The 24,598-nt window shown below is 40.9% G+C and overlaps 2 protein-coding genes across 3 annotated transcripts; both read left to right on the top strand.

Annotated features, from left to right (window-relative positions):
* Positions 1–1,464: 1,464 nt before the first annotated feature.
* Positions 1,465–10,167, top strand: LOC134041829 (pantetheinase-like). Of its 2 annotated transcripts, XM_062488822.1 has the most exons (9): positions 1,465–2,035; positions 2,383–2,458; positions 4,293–4,524; positions 4,623–4,753; positions 5,792–5,984; positions 6,588–6,879; positions 7,704–8,077; positions 8,231–8,401; positions 9,685–10,167. In XM_062488822.1, exons 3-9 carry the CDS (start codon positions 4,312–4,314, stop codon positions 9,805–9,807), a joined length of 1,497 nt encoding a protein of 498 aa, XP_062344806.1. In that variant the 5' UTR covers positions 1,465–2,035; positions 2,383–2,458; positions 4,293–4,311; the 3' UTR covers positions 9,808–10,167. The 2 variants fall into 2 exon arrangements, with proteins under 2 accessions (XP_062344806.1, XP_062344805.1); XM_062488821.1 differs by having other exon boundaries at positions 1,465–2,458.
* Positions 10,168–22,842: 12,675 nt separating this feature from the next.
* On the top strand, positions 22,843–23,904 carry TAAR1 (trace amine associated receptor 1). The gene has a single exon (XM_062488820.1). The coding sequence runs from the start codon at positions 22,903–22,905 to the stop codon at positions 23,902–23,904; it is 1,002 nt and encodes a 333-aa protein (XP_062344804.1). The 5' UTR covers positions 22,843–22,902.
* Positions 23,905–24,598: the final 694 nt, after the last annotated feature.

Below are 24,598 nucleotides of genomic sequence, written 5' to 3'. Positions count from 1 at the left end.
CATAACCACTAAACCATCATGCAGTGCCAGATCCAGACCCCTCTTAAACATCTCTGGGACTCCACTACCTCCTTTCACAACCTATTCCAATGCCTGACCACCTGAACAGCTAAAAAAAAATGTTTGTAATATCTAATCTGAATTTCCTCTGTCCCAGTTTAAGGCCATTACCTCTAGTCCTCTCATTGCAGGCACAGCAGGAGAGACTGGCCCTCACCTTACTGGAAACTCCTTCCAGGGAGTTGTAGAGAGTGATGAGGTTTCCCGTGAGCTTCCTCTTCTTCAGACAAAACAAATCCAGCTCCTTCAGCTGTTCCTCATAATACATGTTTTCTAGACCTTTCAGGAGCCTTGTTGCCCTTCTCTGGACAGGCTCCAGCACCTCAATGTCCTTGTTAAAGTGAGAGTTCTAGAATGGAACACAGCACTCAGGGTGCAGTCTCACCAGTACTGGGTACAGTGGATGATCACTTCCTCGCTGGCCACACTGCTCTTGATACAGGCCCAGGTGCCACTGACTTTCTTGGCCACCTGGGCATGCTGCTGGCTCATACTGAGCCAGCTGTCAGCCAGCACTCCCGAGTCCATTTCTGCCAAACAGTTCTCGAGCCACTCCTCCCCCAGCCTGTAGCACTGCCTGGAGTTGCTGTGACCCAAGTGCAGGACCCAGTGCCTCACCATGATGCTTTCAAGGTCCTCAATACCATGTACTTTCCAGGAGCTGGTGAGACACTGGTAGTGCAAATATTCTCCAAACTTCAGCACTGTTTACTGCTGCTGTGCACCATATGACCATTTTTGTTTCCAAATGTAAATAGATACTCACATGTGACATAACAGTGACTTGTCTCACATAATGACATGTTTATTAAAAGCCTCAGACAATGTACTCTGACTCATGGAAGCTCAACATTATTGCTGCTAATGCCACACTGTCTTATAACATTGTTCACTGTTTGAGTCAGTTACTGTGTGACCACAGACTGATCTCAGTCCAGCAAGGGATTATCCAGTGTGGTCCTCTTCCCATAGGTACAAACTCAGTGCAGACACTGTACTTGTCCCCAGGGAACCTGGTAGGTGATACCACAACTCTCTCCCAAGGAAAGGATCTGGATTTAAGGGATGTTACGGCATGTAGGAAGGTTTCATCTTGCAGAAAGGATTCAGCCGGAGTGTGCGGCCAGTCTCAAATCTGAGAGGTGGCTTCTTCAGGTTTGTTCACTGCTGATTCCAGTGCTCTGGATAATGGAATGTGTGTGCAGGTAGCGTAGGATCTCAACCCAGAAAGTGGTGAGTATCTTGAATCCAGGATTTGGTTCAAGGCCATTGTGGTTTGGTTAAGGTATATTTGTATATTGAGTATTTTTGTACAGAAGACTGAGAGAAGCCATAATGACACTGAATTCTTTTTGCTACAGAGATTGCATAACATTTGTCATTGTGAAATGTCTTATTGTGAGAAATGAGTCAAGTGTACAGAAAGTAATCCTATGCAAGTCCACCCATTACCCACATACCAACTCACTCTGTATAAAGACACGGCTGCGTGTAACCACCGACAACAACAAACACTTGTCGGGGGCTGGTCTTTTTTCCTTTTTCCCTCTGTGGAATTTTTCCTCACTGTCATGCTAAGATACCTGTTGATTAGGCCCTAATGGCAGGGGGAAGGGGGCAGGGGGAGAGAAGAGGGAAACTCCGCGAGATTCAAACAGCCAGAAGAGAATGCGAAAGTGAAAGGCTCTGGCTCGTCCCCCATTTCCCCCGCGGAGTTCGGACGAGAAGGACGATCGCCGTCTGTGTCCCATCCCTGCCATCCCAGCGTCGGGAGCCATCCTCACTGCTGTCGAACTCTCGGCTTCTCCTGCCACCATCCAGCACTCTACTGATCACCGGGACCCACACTGTGAGCGGAGAGCTCTCTCTCCATCTCTCTCTCCCCCTGGGACAGCGCTGCCATCACCCCCAGCCCTCCTGCAGCTCTGCGGGACCTGCCCGCCCCCAGCACCGGGAACTGCAGCTCAGGGAAAAGGTGCCTGCAGCCAAAAAACACTGGGACTGAGTTACTGTTCTGTTTGTGGCTAATTTCATAGCTGCTGGTTTGTGTTTGTGGTGTTTTTTTTGTTGTTTTTTTTTTCTTTTTGGTTTGGTTTGGTTTGGTTTTGTTGTTTTTTGTTTTTTTGTTTTGTTTCTTTTTTTGGAGTGGGGTGGTTTGTCTTGTTAGATATATTAGTAAAGAACTGCTATTCCTATCCCCATATCTTTGCCCGAGACCTTCCTTAACTCCAAAATTATAATTTGTAGGGAGGAACGATCACCCTCTTAATTTCAAAGGGAGGCTTCTGCCTTTCTTAGTAAATACCTGTCTTTTCAAACCAGGATAACACTTCTTCGAGGGCAGTGCAGAAAAAAGCCTGTTCATTACCTGACTTCTGAGTCAGTCTGACCGAAGAAGGTAAGAAACTTGGGTTCCAGATACAAGTTGTTTTTGTTCACGTGCAGCTTTAGCTTCAAGATTTCTGCTGAGTGATCTGTGGACATAAGAAAGCAGGCAAAATCTAGAAAGTGTGTCTCCTATTCACGACGGTCTTCCTACAGAGACCTTTGGGGACCAGAGATTTTGGAGCTTGGTTCTTGAGTGGTGGGTGTGCTGATGGCTTTGCTCAGACAACCAGCCTGCCCAGCAGCTCCCCACAGGACGTGCAGCAGCCCCCAAAGTCACTGCAACTCTGAGCTGTGCTGTGCTGAGCTGGGCTGGCACAGGTATTATCCATGCTAGGACCTGGCCACCTGCCTCCCCCAGCCATGCCTGCACCACACGCTCTTGACTTAGGGTAAGAATGTGTCCATGCTGATCTCTACTGAGATTTCCCAAAGTTGTTTTCCTTCTGGAACCGAGGCTTGCCTTGAACTGTGTTACTACAGCAATACTATGAGTGATTTTTTTGTTTATCTGGTAAGTAACATGTTTCTTCAGCTGCAAGCACAGTGGTGACTTCTCAGTGACTTCCTTGTCACAGGTGCTGTGAGGCAGAATTGCTCAGTGCCGGCGCTAGATGGGTGTCAGCTTTCAGACACCTTGGGGAATTTCTAGGTTTTGTGCAAGACTTACTCTTTTTAAAGTCCCCTGCCTTTGCCTGCCTGTGGCCTCCTCTTGGGTGACTTCAGGCTCCAGACATGGGACTTCCTAAAACTTGTGCTTCTGCTGTGCTTTTGGTGCTGTCTCCTCTGAAGAACTGTGGCCAGGACACAGATGTTACAGCCATCTGTGAGCACAATGACATTTTAGAATCACAGACTTGAAGTGTTGGCTTTTCCTGAGGAGGCCTTGGTTCTCATGGAGAAGAATCATTCTTTTGGGTGACACTACATAGTGAAGAGGAAGATTTTGCAAGGTGGAAGAAGGGTTCTTTGGTTTCTTGCTGAGTGGTAAATAATGAGTCAGGTTATGTTTGTTTACCCTCACTGATACAGCACAGGTCCTAACTAAGGTTTTTCTAGACATCATCTGAAACTATAGTAGTAGTATTATCTTTACAAAGTACTGTGCTAAAAATTTCTTTCCATGAGGAAAAACTGCTGCTTTCCGTGAGAAATTTCAAATTGCCTATGGTACAAAGACCTCCTTTTGAAAGGACCATCATAAAAGAAAATTGTGTTGTTGAATTCTTTCTCACAGAACAAGCAAGTCTGTTAGCTCTAGGCAGAGAGGTCAGCAGAATTCAAGGGATAGTTTATATTGCAGTGTGAGCCCAGTGGGGAGGACACTCTCAAGGTACCCACTTGAACTATAATAAGCCATTGGCCAAAAGCAGGAGGTATGGAGGGACCACATGTCTCTTAAACATCACTGAATTATCTGCTCTCTGGAGCAAGAGAACTGTACCCCACACAGGTGGTCTGTCTTCAGCATTGGCTGAAGTTTTCACTGATGGCAGCCACGTGCAGTAAGGTGATATGGGGGAGTGTATCCTAACCAGGGAAGTCTGGGCTTGCCCCAAGATGGGTTTAAAAGCCTGGAGAGGGATGTACAAGTGAAATGTGCAAGTGCTCCTTCCAATGGACCCCATGTAGATTAACATGGGTTTTGACAAGCTCTCTTGGCCTTTTGTTCTACTTTTATTTAAAACACTTCACGTTGGAAACAAGATCATATTCCAAGTAAAGATTGTTTGACTTTTTGGCAGAAATCTTCTCAGATTACTCAACAGAAGATTATTTCCAAAGGAAATTTATTAGTCTTTACTCCTCTTCTTTCTCTCTGGTTTATATTCCCCATGCTGCTCCAGGATCTGGGAGGCTGCAGCCATGCTCCCTTCCCAGGCTCTCCTGCCTGCTGTGGTGTTTGCACTCACAGCCCTTCAGGCTCTCGCCTCCAACACCTTCATGGCAGCCGTCTATGAGCACGCCGTCATCCTGCCAGATCCCACCGACCAGCCCGTTTCTCCCAGTGATGCCTTGGCCCTGATGAACAAAAACATGGATGTCTTGGAAGGGGCCATCAAGGAAGCTGCCCAGCAGGTATGAGGGGTACCTTGAGGGTTGTCCATCACCGTTTCCTGCTGACCCTCCTGGATGTCTGTTGATGGGTGAGCTTTAAATGGAGCCTGTTGTGACAGGGTGCCCACATCATTGTGACTCCTGAAGATGGCATCTATGGCTGGCGATTCACAAGAGAATCCATCTACCCCTACCTGGAGGATATCCCTGATCCAGTGGTGAATTGGATTCCCTGCACTGACCCCTCAAGGTGATTCCTTCTGCAGAGGTTTATGTGCTTTCAGCCTATTACCTGATGGAGTCCTGAGCAGCTCACACTAAAGTACTAAGAACTGCTAATTATTTATAAAAAAATCACATGTACTGTAGAAATGAGATGCATCAAAAAGAATTCTTAATTAAATGGCAATGGGAATATGTCAGATAAAAAGCATTGAGACATCTTTACTTGCAAAAGGACAAAAATGAGGACTTGTAGGCAAAATAATTAAAGACACATACAACTTTATCAATTCAGATCACTTGTGAAAACCTTCTGTAAGTAGAAGCTAATTTATTATCATGTTAGGTAATATTATTCATGCATGTTAAATCAGTCCTCAGTTCAGGTGGCTGAGTGATTTCTAAACCAAATTGCACAAAATACTAATCTAGATCTGAAAGAAATATCTTTAGGAAATGCAGCTACTTGCACAGTCTGCTGTGTTACACACAGAGGTGGTACCAATGTGTGTCAACTGGGGACACCAAAAAGACCAAATTCGTGTCTAAGCTAAGCTTTTATGCTCTCTTCTGAGACCTTATGAAGCTAGATTTCAGGAGTCCTCAGTTCTGTGAATGCTGTGCCCACTTTTTATTAAAGGCTTACAGACAATGATTATTAAAAAAGGCTAAAATTGTCTTCTGAACCAGGGCTTAGAGCTGCTTGATAGTTTGCTTTTAAGCTTTTTAAGATTTATGTATCTGCACTGATTTATTCTTGTCTTTGCTTTGTGAAACTCTCCACATCTTTGTATGCACATTAGCTGGGAATTCTGTCTACACAGAAAATAACATTGTAAAGGGTACAGAAACACAGGAAGACCATTTTTTAAAGCTAAAAGAGACTGGCAATTTAAAACGATGCTATAAACAGTGAAGAAAATAAACAGAAACTATAATTTGATCTATTATTTTTCAGCATCTGGGGATGTGCAGTTAATAGAGTAATAATTCTGAATGCATTTCTTCTACATGGGCACTTAAACTTCTAAAAGATTTTTTTTTTCTTGCACTAAAAATGGAATAGATTTGGTCCAGCACCAGTACAGGAACGACTCAGCTGCATGGCCAGAAATAACTCCATCTATGTGGTTGCCAATATCGGGGACAAGAAGCCGTGTGACTCCAGCGATCCCAAGTGCCCCAGGGACGGTCGCTACCAGTACAATACGGACGTCGTCTTTGACACACAGGGGAAACTGGTGGCTCGTTACCACAAGGTAAGGAGGTGCTTCAGCATCAACCTCTAATTTATTATCAATAATTTTTTTCAGTTATCTGGTGCCAGTATCAGATGGTTTATGCAATAATTTTACATTATTATAAAGTGATAACCAATCCAAGATGATTTGATGATCATATGGGCAGAAGGAAAACCAAGCAATAACTTGACCATTTAGGCAAATTATTCCCAGGAGCACTGCAGCTGCAGAGTACATGCCAGCTGCCAAACACTTGAGGGCTACATTTATGACAGTAAATGGTAAAGCAGCAATGACAGAATTTTCCATACTCAGTGAACATTAGCTTTTTCTTGATACCTTCACAGCCAATTTAGACAGTGCTTTTGCAGGGAACATCTTGGCCCTTGGTCTTGGAGTTTAACAACTAATACTGGATGGGCATTGCTTTCAGGAGTTAGATAGGGCAGACCTACCCCATTTTTGCAGGGGAGATTCAGCTGGATGGGTACAAATTAGCTGTGCCAGCCAGCTCAGGTACCTCTACTTCCAATTTTGCATTAAGGTGTATCTCAGATGCAAGAGCTGTTCATAATCTTGCCTTATTTTCAGTTTCCAATATGCCATTTTCTTCAATTGCAGTACAATCTGTTTAGAGGTGAAACTCAGTTTAATTACCCGAAAGAGCCAGAAGCTGTCACCTTTGAGACTCCTTTTGGGAAGTTTGGCATTTTCACTTGCTTTGACATCCTTTTCTATGAGCCTGCCGTGGTCCTGGTGAGCAAGATGCAGGTGGACACCATGCTCTTCCCAACAGCTTGGATGAATGTCCTGCCCTTTCTGACTGCAATTGAGTTCCACTCTGCCTGGGCTATGGGCATGCGTGTTAATTTACTTTCAGCAAATACTCACAACACCAGCACGGCAATGACAGGTGAGTTGCATTCAGGAACAGGGAAATTATTCCCAGATTCAGAAGCAGGCAAAAATTTCAGGCAAGAAAATGTTGAATGCTCTGAAAAAGGTAAAAATAGAAATCCCAAGACAGTAATTTTTGATAACTTAAAAGTGAAATTTTATTTCAAAAATAGCACAGAGTTTCACTTAAATTTTCAGTCTCTGATCTAGAGGCAGGATTTTCTGTTTAAAATTCATTCAGCAGTTAAATGGAGAAAAAAATGTTTTAATCAGTACCTAATAGTGCAAAACCAAATTGTATGCTGTATAAAGTTTCTTTTATTCAGTACACTTGTATACTGAATAAAACATTCTCTTTTTTGGGGGGGCTGCTGAAGACCTAGAGGTATTATGTTTTGCTTTGTTCTGAATATATATTTTTATTGCCTTTTTTTTTCCTCTTAACTGAGAAAAGGACGTAGCTGCATCTGTTACTCTCCCCTGAAGCAAAGTGGAAACTATGAAGGAACATTTTTGCCTGCCCTAAATAGACTGAGCTGAGTTCAGGCCACAGCCCTGTGTTTCTTTCAGTGAAACATAACTACCCCCGTGACTGCCTCCTTTGTCAAATATGCCACTCCAAGAGCCATGATTTATTTTCAAATGAACCTAAGTTTTAGCACTAGGATGGGTATTTCAGCTGTTCTGTGCTTTAAAATTATTCCAAAACTCTTAGTAACGTGTTGAACGAAGTGAGTATCATTTAAAAACAATGCCAGTGTGGTGTGGGGGTGGCTGGTGGCCCTGCCAAGCCGTGCTGTGTGGTGCTGGCTGAAGGAGGGCTGGTGGTGTCCTTGGCAGGCAGTGGGCTGTTCACGCCAGAAGGACCTGCTGCTTACCACTACGACAGTGCCACCGAGGAGGGACGTCTCCTGCTAGCAGAGCTGAGCACACGCCCCCGTCTTTCCCCCACCTACCCTCCTGCCATCAACTGGAGTTCGTATGCCACAAGCATCGGGAAATTTCCTGGAGAAAACGACACTTTCTTGGGAGCTGTCCGGAGGGATATATTCACTTTCAGTGAACTCAGGCACAAGGATGGAAATTACACTGTTTGCCAAGGAGACCTTTGCTGTCATCTGGTCTACCAGATGTCAGACGAGAGGAGAGATGAAGTTTACGTCCTGGGTGCATTTGATGGGCTTCATGGTTCTCTCATAAAATACCATTGGCAGGTAATTCCACTTTTAGAGGTGAATGTGGCTACATGTCAACCACCTAAAAACATATGTCCATTACTGCATCCTGGATTTTCTTGCTGTCAAATCCAGCTCATGGTTGCTGAAAGCTTAGTGGTGTTTTGCCTTTCTATCTCCTCCTCCCCACAGATCTGCACTCTGCTCAAATGCCCAAGCACGAACCTGAGCACGTGTGGGCAGCCTGTGGAGACGGCTCAGACCAAGTTTGAGATGTTCTCCCTCAGTGGCACATTTGGCACCAGCTACGTCTTCCCAGAAGTGTTGTACAGCGGGGTGCAGCTGGCCCCTGGGGAGTTCGAGGTAATGGGACACCCTGGAGCTCTTTGTTGCAAGGTTTTTCACCATGTGGTGCTGAAAACTGATCTTGCAGCAAAGTCCCAGCCAAGAACCACTTTCTTTGGTTCTGCAGACTGTAACCCAAGGGGACAGATTTAAGCAGGTGGATTGAATAAATCCTTACTGATGAGAACATACCAGTCCTGGACCTGGAAATCTCTTCAGTGTTTTCTTCAGCAAATCTGCCTTCCCACTTCAGGTCACAAATGAATAAACCACAGCTTTCAAGGAGCTATTTTTCTCATGATGGCATTTTAGGAAAAAATGAAACAAAATACTCTGAGAAATTGTCCAAACAAGAAAAATTACTTAGAAGTATCATGCATAAGAGCAGAGATTCTATGCAGTTAAGAATGTTAAAGGTGATTTTTGAGCAGTTTATGGGGTTTGTTTTTTTAATTGGATATTCATCTTTTATTTTTGCCAAAAGATGATTTTTATTCATTAACCTTAGATTAGTTTCATGAAACAAACTAGATGAAATCCTAATTGATTTGGAAGAAGTATTTAACAGCTTACAAGAAACAATGAAGATAGTGAGAAAGACTTGAAAACTTCTGGAGGAAACAAAGCATGAAATTGAAAAGCATTGTTCACCCTTCATACTTGTTTTCGAATGACATTTATGAAAAATAGGCACATCAAATAATTTATTGGTATGCTGAAAATATGACTGTGGTCTAATTTTAAAACAATAGGTTGTATTAACAAATACATGCTTACCTTTTTTCACAGAGGCAAAATAACCCCATTGTTACAGGTGTTCACAGTTGGTGAATGGTGATTTCAAATTGATATGTAAAAAGTGACTAAGAACAGCTACATATGACCAGTAGCTTGAAATTCTCTTTTTCCATCTGAAGTTTGTTTTGATGGTCTATAAATCAAAAAATGCTTCAAGTATGTCCTAGATGAGTATATAACCTTCATTGCCTTGTATGAGTAACTAAAGATAACCTTACAAATTAATTATTTTCACTCTCACCTTCTTATGAGGTGCAGAAAATGATCTTTTTTCCAAAGACAGAGGAAGGTTTAAGGACTTCTGGGTCCAAGGAAATGTGGGAAGGCTATAATGGAGAGGCTATGGCAGAGCCAGAGAGAATTCTGTGTTCTTTCACTATCATGACTGTTTTGAAAAGTGTTGCATGAAAATATTCAGCATCTAAGGTCTATTTTTTCTGTACTATGCAATATTTCTACTCTGTTAGTTGACTATTAGTACCATTCTTTCTCTTTTCCACCAGGTGCTACGTGATGGGCGTTTGAAAAGCAAGCATGGCACGTCGAAACCGCTCGTAACAGCAACGCTTTTTGGGAGGCTTTATGAGAAGGACCCGCCACATCCTCTGCGAACTTCCCCTCACTAACTTCCCCTAACTTCCTCTTAGGAGTTACAGACTCACCAGAGACAGGAAGGGAGTTTCTTCCTGAGCCATAGCAGTTGCCCTGTATGATTCCTGTTCTGCAATATTGTACTTCTGCTCAGCAGCTGTGGCAGTTGGGCTTATTTGGGAGAAAGTGATGTGTTCATTCTACTGTGCATGCCTTTTTAACAATGCTTCAGCCAGTGCAATTATTTTTTAGTGTGCATGATCTGTCACAGGAACCTTTTAATAAGAAATTTTGTTTCCCCCAAGATATCATATGGATTGTTATGATTACAGTAGAAAAAAAGACTGATACCAAAATCTATGAAATGTGGTTTGTCATTTTGTTGAGGAATGAATTCTCTCCAATAAAGCCTTTCTGTCCCTTTTGCCCCTTCCTGTTTTCAGACTGTATAATCATTAAGTTTCTGCATTTTTCAGCCTTACAGCCCAATCAACTGGGCCTACTTAACACTCAATGAACCTTGGCCCCATTTTGACCAAGGTACAATAAAGAGAAAACCAGATTTGAAATTATCTTAGGTTCAGTCTTAGAGAGAGAATATGGTCCTCCACAACCCAGCCAGGTGTTGGCTTCTGGGTATATGGATAATCTCTCCAAAACTGTTAAGACATATGAAATAGGCAATCTTATAGCACCTGAAGCACATCTCACCCTGTAGCATGAGAAATGGGCCTTATTTTGGATTTCTAGCAATGATATATCAAACTTGGCAGCCCTGGGCCTCCTTTCTGTCTATCACGTTATGGAGCAAATGAGCTTCATTTGCATCAAATTTGCCTGTATCCCTGCCTCCACACTTATCTCATAACATTTTGCATCTACTGCCATTCTTACAGCCTGCACCATGCTTAGCACTGATCTGTGCTAAATGTGGCATGGAAGGAACACTGTGGCTTCCCACCCCACGCACATCTATGTATGTTATCCAAAAGTTGTTGAAATCAGATGATTTCTGTTTTTCCCTGTGCTGCAGCTTCTCAGTGTGCAACTTTAGGGAGACTTTCTGGGAGTTTTTTAATCCAGGAAATAAAATGGCTGAACTATTTCCTTGGGAAACTGTCCCACTTGGGAGCAGTTTATCAAAACAGACAGGGATTCTAAATCGTGCTTGCTGGTTCCTTGTTCAGCACCTCACAACTGAACACAAAAATCTCTCATGTACTGCTTACTGGCATTTCTGAAGTTTCGGGTACTTCCCACATACATGCAGAGCTGACTGTCTTGGGTTGTCAGAGCTGGACACAGGTAGGATACAATAAATATTGTGAGTTAAATATAGGATATCAGGAAAGGACTTTCGTATCTCATCCATTAGCAGTGCAGAAGTCCAGTATTCTTTCAAAATGACACTAAAAGCAAATTTGAAAAACGGCTGACCTGCAGTTTTTGAGATGTGCTGCACAGCTTTCCTCTCCTTGAGAGGGTTCCAAGGGTGCCATACAATGAACTACTGAGGAGTTTATTAAGCCCTTCCCCATTTCAGATGACAAAACAAGAATTTGAACAAGCAGAGGATGAAGTTGTGTGGACTGTTGCAGCAGCCTCAGAATAGCACCATCATTTCCATACACAAGAAGCATGAACCCTGCTTTTGGGAGAGGATTCCCTGGAGGGGTTGCAAAAACCAGGCAAGATCTTCACCTCAGTGGCTGGTGGTCACAAGTGACTAGACAAAGTTCATTTAAGGAAATGCAAGGTTTTGTAATAAAAGGAAATTTCAAATGATGCAAATTACAGAAACATTCAGAATAGAGAAGCAGAGAGGTTATGAATGCCCGATGCAACAAATGGCATTTATCTTTACCAGCAGCAGCATTTACTGACTCTGGAACAGATGTGCCAGAGGAGAAAAGTCAAATTAATTTATAAGCAATTCATGTCAATGACCTCACCTCTAACACTACTACAGATGGTATCTTAATGAGACCCATCCCTCTCTGAGCTGGAAAAGTGTGCTCTTCATACATCAATATTTCTTTCTTACACCTTGATGCTGGCCAAAGCAAACAAGACCCACCTGTTCACAGTGTTTCTAACCACACTGAAAGAAAAACAAGTTTATAATAGATATTATTGATGCAAGACTTCAGATCAAGGCAGAAAAATACTCCATTTAAACAAATATGATCCAAACCTTGCCACTAACTTAAGTAAAACATAACAATTTTGGGGAAATTTGGAATAAAATCTAATGTACTTTATTTTACATATTGAATCAAAGTAAGGAGGCCTCGGGAAAAAAACAGGGAAACAACATCTTAATAATCTGGAGTTTTAAAGAGAGGAGGACTCTTCAATCATGTCCTTGTACATATAATTACATCTCAAGTCATGCATTAAATAATGTGGTACGTTGAGGTACAATCAGAGGTCATGCAACTTTTAGACCAAGTAATTCAAAGCTAAATGTTTATGAACAACTCATGTTATCATGGGTGCATTACTGACATTATGGGATACCATTCCTAGGCACCTTGAATCAGGGCAGATATAGTGAGTGACAGACAGAATGGCAATGACCTGAATTTGAACTGCATAATTTCTAATTAACCAACAATTGAATTATAACCCTACTTCATCCAGACAGTGTTTGCAATGCCACTGACCACCATAAGGGCGGCAAAGCTGAAAAAGAGAAATAGCCTGCGTAGGTCAATAAAGAGAGCAGAAGTTATAACAAGGTTTACCACAGCTAATACAGTAATGCTTCTCTGTGGCTTGTGATGGACCATGAGATGTCATGGAGCCCCAACAAAGAAGTAATTATAGTACACCTTCTAAAAATTATACTTTTAACACTGTGGACACCACGTCCTACTGAAGCCACAGATGAGCATGACAACATTACCAAGTGTTGTCTATCTATGAATCAGGCACAGCTGATTGGTGAAACAGAAACTTTGCATACTGACAGTACTTTCTCTTTTATTCTGGAAAAAAAAATAAATTAGCAGCTGTGAAAGTATTAAAATACTTCTTGTAGCCACTCATTACTATAAAGTTTCAAGGGAAATAATCAATGTTCAGATATTCTCATGACAGTAGGGAGTTTCTACTACAAATATACACAATACAGGAAATGCATTGTAACTGCATGATTTTAACTTTATCTATCTTCATTTGCTGCTGCTAATGTTAAAGTTAATTGATGAACTCATAGTCTGGGAGCTGTGATAGTGTCAGGATGCAAGATTAGCAGGGAGTATACAAAGCAGGGATAGATTTTAATGTCAAACATATAGTCATTCTTAGGAAATGCCCTTTCAGAAAAAAGGGAGATTGAATATTTGCATACAGTTGGTCACCCAGTTTATGTAATGAAAAACATAATAACATAAAACTAAAAAAAAAATGAATACCTTTGAGATTGTCTTCAAGAGCAAGAGATGACTTTTGTAACAGCAGTTTCAGACATTTACTTCTAAATGAGTATTAGGAGTATGAGACACATTTGAACTTATCAAAGTAAAATACATGCAAACATTAAGGTCAGTTTTTTACAAGATGGTTATTTTTCTATTCTTCAATTCAGCTTGATGTGTTTTCCAGCCATCTGAGATTAATTTTTGAACACTGAAAAAGGTCTATTAAGTTCTAGTGTTAGGGCTTTCTAAGGAAAATTCATTGCGGGGGGGGGGGGGGGGGGGGCATGGTGGTTCAGGCAAGACTTTCTTGTCAAATTTATGGATGAGTTTATTATGCAACATTTATGAAATTCTTAGACAAAGTATAATACTGACAGACAGTTTCCATTACATTGAGCAAAGAATGTGCAGTGAACTCTAGGCCTGTGCCATTACCATGTTACTTACAGACTCTAGGATATACTCTCCCATATATTTTAGAGACCTTGCTAAATTTTCCATATAGCATTTATTCCTGTGCTGGCTAAGTGCTGCTATACAATACCTAAACCTCTCTCTTCCTTTCCTTTCGTCTCCACTAGGAGCCAGAAATCTTGACTTTTCATTGAGGTCCCATAAAATCAAATGAGTGCAGTGAGTTTGCTGTACTACCACTAAAATCAGTGGTGGTTACATCAGTTTGCATCTACTGATTGTGCATCTGCAGAAACAGAACAGTTCTACACTTAGCTTTGAACTCAAATAGTCATAATCTGTGGGTTTTTTCAGTTCCCTCTGCATGGAAGGTCTCACACAACTTGACTGGGTTTAGGTGGTTGAAAGTCACAACTTTCAGAGCTCAGAGATAGTGACTGATACAGTTCCCGTCCTGAAAAAAAAAAAAGTCAGGTGCACTGATCCTGTGAAATTCCCAGTGCCTTAGTTGGTCACTCAGCTGACAAAGCATACAAAAATTGATCCAAAATATGTACAAACCTTTATTTTCTTCCCATCCCCTTCTTGTTAAGTGGTTGTCTCCAATTTTCTCAGAGATGTTCTTGTGCCAAGTTGGCTGCAATAGCTATTATAAACAAATATTACTGTGTGTGAAAACACATTGTAATTCAATCATGGGGACATTTTTTAAAAAAGAAGAATTATTCTTGCCTAAGAATAAATAAAATACACTGAGATACAGGAGGGAAGAGTGAACTATGAAAACAAGGCCATTAATAGACAATGAGGTACTTCCTGGTAGCTAGACTGAAAGACAGAAAGTTTTTGGCAGGTGTGAGTAAAAAATTATGTGTGGTCTTTTCATAACTAGTGTCAATTAGCTGTACCTTAAGAGTATCAGATAGCTGTATATATGAGGATTGTGTGTATATAAAAGCTTAAGTTTAATCAATCATCATTACCTAGCAATGAACTTAAACATTTATTTTGTTGAAGAGTTTATGAGATTATATTTAATGATACACTAGGCCTTTTAATTGTTTGTTCATGTTGACATTAACCTCTGTTTACAGGAATTCTTCCAAATTCAGCATGAGACTAATCAAAAACCGGAGGAAAACTTGAGGGTTGTGTAACACTTAATGCAACCACTCCTGTATTTTGCTAAGGGAATCTAACAATGCTAGTTGTTTTCTGCTGAGCCTTTTCTTATACATCGTTGTCCCTTCTGTCACCAAGGAAGTGACCTGTGTTCCTCCCTGATTTGCCATGGCTCATCATTAGATCTTGATGACTTGCAAACATTTGCAAGTGGAAGGGAGAATTGGTAACATCTGAAGATAAGAACAAAATGAACTACAGAGGCTAAAAAGTGGAGGGAGGAGAAGAGGGAGATGCTTTCTCTTCACCAGTTCTCACCTGCATGGACAAAATGTTATGTAAACTGGTAGAGGAACATTTAAACAGCTGAGCCTCCTGTTGCCATCTGTTCCTTCTCAGTGTCATGGGTATTGGCAGGAGCTAGTTAGTCAGTGAGAACTCAATAACAAGTTATAAATCAAGTTCAAATCGACTTCAGCGCACCCTTACCTCTTCAGTGACCCAATATTCAATTGATACACAGCACCTACTGACAAGATAAATAAAGCTTTTCCAGTGAAATAAATGGGCTGCCCCATGTCTTCCTGGGCAGAGGGTCAGCAAGAAAGGGTACAGCCTCTGATGCTGGTAATTTCTGCACAAGTTGTGTTGCTGTTTCTGCGGGGTCGGGGTACCACTGATGTTCATGCATAGCATTGCTGCTTCCTGTAGCTAGAAATGACTGCAGAAGCAAAAGATGGCCCTGGCAGGTTGCCTCCTTAAAAATGGCCCACAGTGCATTAGCACTGGCATCTGCAGACTGTTGGGCTTGCAAATGGTCTACTAGAAACAGTCATATCAATAGTTCTGGGGAAATAGCATGTGTCTGCTGTAGTCAAATCCAGCATTTGTGAAAGGAACAGAGAACAGTCCATGAGAAGGCAAGCTAGAGGACATAATTTATTGACATATAAGTCTTTATTAGCAATTTTAGCTCTCAGTGCCCTCCAGTAGACTAGCCACACTTCCAGATCAGAATGTGACATTCCAAGACTTTCATTTCACCATGACCTGTCCTTCTTCTTCAGCCTCATGTCCTTTGTGGCACCTTGCCAATGCCATACTTTCCTAAGTCCCAAGCTTATCCCAACCCCAAATACTCAGGGGAGAAGTTGCAGGCTGAGCCCCACAGGTCCTGCTACAGGCTCAGAGAAACCTCTGGGGAGCAGGAGCTGAAAGGCTCTCCAGCAATGCAGCCCACCAACTGACACACACAAAATGGGTCAGTTCTTTTCTCTGGGGTTACTGTTTTCCTGGAAGGATGCTCCTTTTTGGGTTCCACAACAATACTAAAACTATTGTTTGAAGATGCTGGATGCCGTCAATGGCCTGCAGGTGCAGTTCTCTGGTATTGTAAAAGTATAAATAGGAAAATATAAATAGGAGTGCAACAGCTCTGAAGTCACTGCTACAAAGCATGTCATATAAACACCAGAGCATCATAAATAAAGAGCTAGCAAAGTTTTTCATTAGAAGGAAACAGTATCTTTTAATCAGTCTTGTTGTCAGACACTGTCAAGGTATTGTGTTTAGAGTTTTTGGAAAATATCCAGTCTGAGATAGGCAAATAAAATTGTAAAAAATATTTGCAAGTGTTGTAATGTTGACAGCATTACACAACATTACACAAAATTGAAAGGAGGAAGTGAAATAGTGGGCAATCTTAAAAACAGTTCAGTGCTATTAGCTCTGTCTGTTCCTTGACCATAAGAAAAATTTCCTCCACTTTGCATCCTTCTTTTCATGAGAGCAGCCTGGCTTTAGCTTACTTCAAACTGCTTCATCTTTGCATATGCAAGTGGCTTGTGTCAGAATAGATTTATTACACGCTTATCCTTCCTGGATATTTAAGGTTTACATCATCCTGTTGATGAGATTTTCCCAGCAGGTTGTGAACCAGTCAGACCAAGCATGCGGCCACTTAGTTGGGAGAATTGGTGTGGGATGAGTCAGTCCCACGCTGGATCTGAAGCCTGTGCTGGTTGGTGATGAGGAAGTGACTTCAGTGCCTTATCATCTCCGAGTCATGCAGTCTGGAATACAGTGAGCTGCTAATATGCTGCTCTGGGATATAATTTTCTTTCAAAGGTGAATCTCCTCCGGTTAGCACTGAAGATAATAGTTGTTTTTCTGCACAGTTCTTTCTGTAGTGAACAGCAATAGCACCAACAGCAGTAAGTACGATTTAAAGCATTATTTGAAAAGCCATTCATTACCAATGGCTGAAAGAGAAACGTAGCTAGGGGGCAATGCTCTTTTCACACACAGCTGTGAATTCAGAGTAAGGTTCTTTCCTTTCTGGGGAGTTATTAGAGGGCCATAAGGATGCAGAATGGCATCATACCTTTTCACTGTTCAGTGCCTCCCTCCCTCCTCTGTGTTTGCCTTCTTTTTGGAGGTGGTGTTCAGAGGCCGGCAGATTATCAAGAAAGTAATCACAGTCAGTAACTGCAGTTTGTTCCTGTTGGATTTATGGGTGCAGAGAAGCACTGGCAAAGCACAAGGGACCTGCCCCGCTGTGCCTCTGCTCTGTGCAGCTGCTGCAAGGATTCACTTGCCCTGCTGGAGTGAGAGGCAAGGGGCTGCTCCTGCCCTCGGGAGCCCTGAGAGATTTGCTGCAGAGTGAAGGCAATGGACCATGTTATGGCATTACTTACTGAGACTACCAAATACGTAGAATCCCTCACCCTGTGCAGAGATAGTTTCTTGGCTTTGGATGGACGTGTTTTGCTTTGCTATTAAAACACTATTTTCTTGGAATCTCTTACTCTGCTGTACATTCCAGAGATTTGCATTTATGTTGGAGTTTAGATTTATAGTCCTTATCCTAAGCGTATACTTGCAGAAAGAGCACAAACATTGCATTACTTTGTATAAACATCTGGCTTTATTTGGCAAGGAAAAGGGATGTTTTCCACTGAAAACTAGGAAAAGAAACCATGGGAAAATGCCTAGAGCTCAATCATCTCATCTGTTCTCCAAATTCCTCTGGTAGAAATCTGGGCTAATTTCAGGCTGTCTTCAGTGGAATTGCAGCAGGTTTGCAGAAGTAGCATTCAGATAAGTAGTTGATAGATCTTGTTTGACTCCTATAAAGAAATAATTATTTTGTACTAATAGCTTGTTGGGAATTTGGCCATTGACCCCTAGATTTCAAGCACATGTATGGAAACTTAAAAGGATTTTTTTTTAATATTGTGCTTTTTTTTTTTTCTGTAAACTTCATAAAAGTGAGTGGCGTTACACACTTTCAAAACCCCTCTTCAGGATCACCTCAGCCTCCAGTATTTATAAATCCATGGTTCCCCTAACAAGGAAACAGTTTTTAAAATTAACTGCGTTAAAATGAGAAACTTTGCTGATTGACCAAACAGTACTCACAGAAATGCAAGCTAAACGAATCACAGTAGAAACCAGTGCTTTCCTGGTTTTTCCACAGTTCTCATTCTCAAGTCCTTTTCTGTCCTTCCCCATTTCCAGTGTCCTTTCCACAGTTTTGTGTAAGAAGGACATGATAACTTTTCAACACATTTTTCAATTATGTCTGAAAAAAGTGCTGTGTCCATTCCCTTCTGTGCTGTTTTCCATTTGAATTATTTTAAGTTTTAAAGACAAACAAAAAGAGAATAGATGATCCACAGTATTCTAGGCATTGTGACATCTCTCTTTCATGGCTTTCCAAAACTCCGAAAACTACTTATTGCAGAAATATAATTTTTTTAGAGACAAAAAAGCCAAAACAAGAAGTAGAAAAGTAGATTTTTTTTTTGCTTTGAATTTTGGTGCATAACTGCTTTACTGTACTATGGATTCAAAAGACTGCTAAACATTGACAATTTATAAGTGCTTTCCGTTGTTGCAAAAACAGTTTGACATGTTTCTCTTTGATATTTTAAGTAGCAAGTCTGGGAACATTTTCATGATCCACATCAGCATTAAGGCACAAGAAAATGCCTATTTGAAGCATCTGCACCAACAAAGTGAAAGATTGCTACTACAGTGTACCTCTCACTCTAAATTAGTTGACAATTTGGCCTGCTTAATTACTTAATTATCTTGATATACCAAGCCTCTTGCATTGCTTTCATTTCAGCCAACACACCGTTAAATAGTCCCTTTCCCATGCTCACAGCTCCTCCTAGATCTGTGGTTCACTCCTTTCCAATGTGTGTGGGTCTTGCTGTACAATTCTACTGCAAGCCAGGAGATGGAGGGATGCTCTGCCTGACCAGACACACAGCCTGGGCACAAGAGGAGGCAAAGCCAAACCCACACTCCATGGCTGGCTGCTGCCTGCCCCATGCAGCAGGGCAGACCTGCTCAGGGCAGGGGAAGGCTCACCAGCCCCAGGGGTTCCCCCAGAGGTGTGCAGATTGCCACCAGGGAGCTGCCTCTGGAGCTACCATTCCAGAAAATGCCCTCGATTTTTGGCCCTGTGTTACTCAAGGGAGAGAGCATAGAGTGTGGTGGGTGAGCACTGTGTGCATGCATGGATGGCCTTGGACTGCGTGCCCATAATGAGCTGGCTGCCAGACTTCTTTATGACAACGAGTTGTACAGAGTAATGTGACATGGGTTTGTTCCCCCAAATTTTGCCTTCCTATAAAATCTACATGTGTCAAGACAGTAATTACCAAGGCCTAAACCTTCACTCCTAACAGAGAAATGCCTGTCTCTGAGGAAGCACACAGCATGTCAGAAGGGTGAAGGCCACTTTCACAGACCAGTACCTAGGACCTAATATGTCTTTTTTCACTTTTCCCCAGCGCTGAAGGATTGGACCAGACTCCTCAATATATCCTCCCAACACTCTCCAGTGGTTTCTTTCTCATTGTTTCTGCACTTTTTTTAGTTGCTAAACTCTCTTGCTATATCAAGGAGAACCTTGTAGTGCAAAACCCATCTTTCAATGAGAGCAGATTCAAAATAAAATAAAATAACTGATTTGTATGCACCCCTTTTTTGATTTTTGTGCACATAACATAATAAAGTAGCTAACTCAGGTCATCAGAAGAATTTGCAAGAAGTAGTATCTTAACCCACCTTGTTGCATTTGCCCTTGAGGCACCCAGCTTAGCTGGGCTTTAGCTGACGGTCATCACAATAATGCTCTCTTACATTCAGCAGTGTTTTAAAAGGCTGCATTGTCTTTTGTGGAACAAAACTTTGATGCTCTTCATCTGTGACTCTGGTACAGCCAATAGTAGGTGTTTACATAAAACTCTTTTTCGATAGTGGTATCTTGCAAATAGCTGTTAGCTGATGAGCTGCTAGATTAAACCTGTTTGTTCAGTAATCATAACTAGGCTGGGAAATACACAACATGTCACTCTGTCTACATTATACCTTTCCAAGGAAATGTAACCAACCCGTACTTCTGTATTTTGCTATATTTTAAAAGCTTACAGGAGGTAGACTACATGGTGTGTTTTGTTCTTTGCTTAAATAATACTGGGCCACTCACAGTATGACTGTAACATTTAACCAAACAAGTAAACGTACTTCAAATCATAAGGCCAATTAAACAAGTATGAGTGCTACAGCCACGATTTTGTTCTCTATGTGGGTGACAAAATAAACAGTGTGAGCTGCTATTTGCATCAACAGCTGCCACTGAGTCAAACTCCCCAGAATGCTGTTCATCACATCAGCATCCCCCAGGAATACATGGGGGTTTCTGGAGGATCCTCCAGCTGTGGATTAGAAGCCTGCTCTCTCAAAATTTGTTACCCAGAACTGTAATGGTGGTGAAGAGGATCAGCTGCCTTTTGAGATGGTCATTAAAAGGAAGAAGTGCAACTCAACCAGCAGAAAGCAAATGAGTGCCAAGAGCAGATTTCCACCCAGCATGAAGTGAGAAAGGTAAGAGATTTTTAAGAGTATGCTTCTTTCTATTTTCATCTTACTACATTTTAACCTTTGCCACTGTGTATGGAAGGAAAGCATTCTGCTTTCTTCTTGAAAACTTCTTTAGAGTTCATCTCACTTGAGCAGTTTGCTACATGTGTTTTGATTTATTTAGTTTCCATGTAACACAAAGCCATGCACTTGATCTCAGTTTGCTCCATCCTTTGGCTGGAGTTTTCTACTTTCTTTTAAAATAAATACAAAAAAACTTCCCTGATTTTTTTTTTAAAGAAAACCTGTTTTCAGGGCAGATCATACTTCTTTAGACTAAACAGTTTATCAGAAAACAACAGAGAAGTTATTAATAATTTAAATCTTAAGGAAAACTAGAGATAACATGTTAATTCTTTTTGATTTATTTAATAGATTTAATGTTTTACCACAGTTGTTTAGTTTATTTATACTTCTATACAGAACAAATGAAGTTCAATATCTATGTGATACATATTTACAATCTTAATTGGCTTAGAACTTTTATAATGAAGCCCAGTGGATATAATTAAATTGGTGGTTAATTATTTCTACTGTGAAAATTGAAAATTTGAATTAATAAATATTCATCTAGCTGTGCTTTCTCTGCCTTGGGTGTAAACATGCTGAAAGAAGGAATGACAGGCAGGAAAAGAAACATGACAAAAGACTGACAAAAATAGAAGGAAAAGGTATATGAAATTATAATTAAAATGAGGTGAAAAAGAGCAGAGATGGTGTTAAATGTTAGTAGGCAGACAAAACGGGAAGTGAAAAGCACCCCAAACAGTACATAAATATAGTCAGACTCCATATGTCCCCCACTCCTGAGAGTGCCTTGGGTGAACCTTGTCCCCGGCACTTGGGTGCCACTGCCTGGCCCTACTTGCAAAATCACTCTAGATGTAGCTGTCTAGGTTTTGCTGGCTGTAGTTTTTTTGTCTATATTCATTACTTTCTAGTGCCATGGTGTACTTGTAATAACATTTGGTTTAGTATGGGAAAGAAATTGGGGTGGTCTTTTTGCTGTGTTCTATCCAGAATAACCAGTGGCAACTAAATCCCAAAGAAAGTGGGTTAAATCAGTACTGGCTGAATTGTCATGTCAGTATTTTTTTTTTATGACAACCATTTTATACCATAATGATAGCGCTAGTGAACAGCATATGCTAATGATACTTATTTTTCACAATAGCACTATCTTTATATAATTTAATAGAAAAACAGATTTTTCAAAAATAAATACTGCTGGCTAAGTGCTTAAGTACTTTCATTAAAAGTTTTCATAAAAAGAGCAACTTGCAAAAGGGGCATGCAGCTGCCTGCACAAGAGGACAGTGATATTTGTGTCCGTAGATGCAAACTAAACCTATGTTCTGACAATGTTTCTCTCCATATTTTTGCCTTAGCTATGAAACAGATTAATATAATCAATACTCAGAGTAATGCTAAACTACTAGCACTGACAAAAACTAGAGCTTGACAGAAAAGAACATTTGCTTATACAGCAGATAATATTTTAGATTAGTCAGATTCTTCCATTTTGTTTTGTCAGCAAAAGGGCAGAAAAGTTTTTTTCTTCTCTTAGATATTTTCCTTGTATCTCTATTTACAGCTAGAGCTTGCAAGGATTTCCCAGTAAAACCTGATCTGTCCACTCATCACTATCAGGATAGGGCTGGAGGAGTGGTCACGCATGGACTTCTCAACTTTAGCCTTCTGTTTAAGACTTGTAGGTTTTAGATTTATGTATGCAAAAAAGAAGCTGAGGGAGCTTCAGAATTTAAAGTTACTGATTTTCAAGAGCAAAGTGGAGATATAGGACTCCAGCCAATACTGATGAAGAAGACTAGGACTGAAAATGGAGACAGGAAATATTGAAAAGAGCTTCTCATCTGCCCACTGGGCAAGGCACTGCCCAGTGCAAGCCTCTCAGAGTCACTGCTGTCTTGGTGTGAGGACACTCCCTTATGCAGTTTATTTAATCAAAGGAGATTCTCATTTCCAGGGAAGTCAGATAATAAAATTGTTATTCTGTTAAATGTAATTACAAAATACTTTCATTCTTCATAAATAAAGGGATGTGAATTTCCTACACATCCAACCAAATGGAGGTGTTTACAATGCCCTTTTATTTTCCTGTCTACAGCTCTCCCCATCTAGAAAATGGAAAATCAGTCATAAACGTACCTCAGAATTAGAAAAAACAGTACCTGTGCTGCATATCTGGGTGTATTTGAGACCTCAGTAAGGATGCAATTGTGCTGTGAATCCATAAATGGCACTTGCATAAGGAGCAGCTGGTCAAATAGTATCCGTATTTCCATGTACATCTTCATGGTTAGCATTATTCTGGCCACAGTGGTTGGAAATCTGACAGTTATCATCTCGATATCACATTTCAAGCAGCTCCACACGCCTACAAATTTCCTGATACTTTCAATGGCTACCGTAGACTTCCTGCTGGGATTCTTCGTCATGCCTTGCAGTATGGTGCGCTCTGTTGAGCACTGCTGGTTTTTTGGAGAGTTCTTCTGCAAGATCCACACAAGCACTGACATTATGCTGAGCACAGCTTCTATCTTCCATCTTTCCTTCATATCTGTCGACCGTTACTATGCTGTGTGTGACCCTTTAAGATACAAATCAAAGATAAATGCTTTCGTCATCATGGTCATGGTGTGTATAAGCTGGATGGTCCCTGCTGCTTTTGCTTTTGGGATGATCTTTCTAGACCTAAACTTGAGAGGGGCAGAAAAGATTTATAATCATGTCCACTGTGCAGGAGGATGCTTTCTCATTTTTAGTGAAACTTCAGGTATTGTGGCCTCCACAGTGTCTTTTTATATCCCTGGATTTGTTATGTTGTACATCTATAGGAAAATATACTCTGTAGCCAAGAAGCAGGCAAGATCCATCAATGCAATTAGCAGAAAAAAAATGCAATTTGAAACGAAGCACCACATTTCATTCTGCAGAGAAAGGAAAGCTGCTAAGACTTTAGGCATCATAATGGGAGTGTTTCTCATCTGCTGGACTCCATTCTTCTTCTTTACAGCTACCAATCCATTTATGAATTATGTGATACCTCCTGTTCTCATTGATGCTTTGGTTTGGTTTGGCTATTTAAATTCCACACTTAACCCAATTGTTTATGCATTTTTTTACATGTGGTTTCGCAGGGCATTGAAGATTATTCTGTTTGGAAAAATTTTCCAACAGGACTCTTCCAGGACTCGTTTGTTTTCAGACTAATGTGTTTTAAATGGTTGGATTCACAGCTTTGAACTTTTGCCTGGAGGCTGAACTCCCAGATGTATGAGCTGTGAAGGAAGGAAATGCCTATTTGCCTATTAACCAAATTTTGTTCAACAAGATAAGCAATCATTATGCCTTACATGTCCTTTTGTTCCAGATTGAGTTTTGTATGTGGTGTTTTGATTATATCTTCATTATATGTTCATTTGCAATTTACAGAAGAGCAAGACTTCCATTTTAAAAACTTATAGCAGTTTGTATCCCTGATCTTCATAATTAAAAAAGTATTCTGACACAACAGATTAATTTCTTGTACAAGGTGTGTTTATATTACATATTTGTGTTCTCATCTAGAAAGAGCAGAAAAACCTTTTCCTTTGAATTTCTTGGTATCCTTGGCTAATAACCCAAAGCTGTCTAAGTTTTGTCCTTCCCCTTCCATATGTGTGCGGAGCTCAAAATAGGCCAATAACCAGCCATACCAGCACACTCCATGGAGGGAAGGTGAGGCAGAGAAAAGTTGTGCTTCTCTTTCTGTTTCCATTTCAACTAGTATTTGTCACTTACGAGTTTGTCACTTAAAGGCTTTGCTGCTTAATGAGATCAAAAGCATGCTTAACAAGATCAAAGGCAAGAAAAAAAATATGAAGTATGAAGTGAAAAGCAATTCAAAAAAGCTGCATTGCACCTG

This window comes from Cinclus cinclus, chromosome 3 (genome assembly GCF_963662255.1).
Source record: "Cinclus cinclus chromosome 3, bCinCin1.1, whole genome shotgun sequence".
NCBI classification, from domain to species: Eukaryota; Metazoa; Chordata; class Aves; order Passeriformes; family Cinclidae; genus Cinclus; species Cinclus cinclus.
Note: the sequence above shows the minus strand (reverse complement) of the source record. Positions and strands in the feature narration are given on the sequence as shown.

Bases quoted from the DNA above. Each gene is read 5' to 3' on its own strand.
- TAAR1 (XM_062488820.1), top strand. From the start codon at position 22,903: ATGCAATTGTGCTGTGAATCCATAAATGGCACTTGCATAAGGAGCAGC.
- LOC134041829 (XM_062488822.1), top strand. From the start codon at position 4,312: ATGCTCCCTTCCCAGGCTCTCCTGCCTGCTGTGGTGTTTGCACTCACA. The intron at 5,985-6,587 runs GTAAGGAGGTGC...CTTCAATTGCAG, and splicing joins TGGTGGCTCGTTACCACAAG to TACAATCTGTTTAGAGGTGA. The intron at 6,880-7,703 runs GTGAGTTGCATT...TGTCCTTGGCAG, and splicing joins CACCAGCACGGCAATGACAG to GCAGTGGGCTGTTCACGCCA.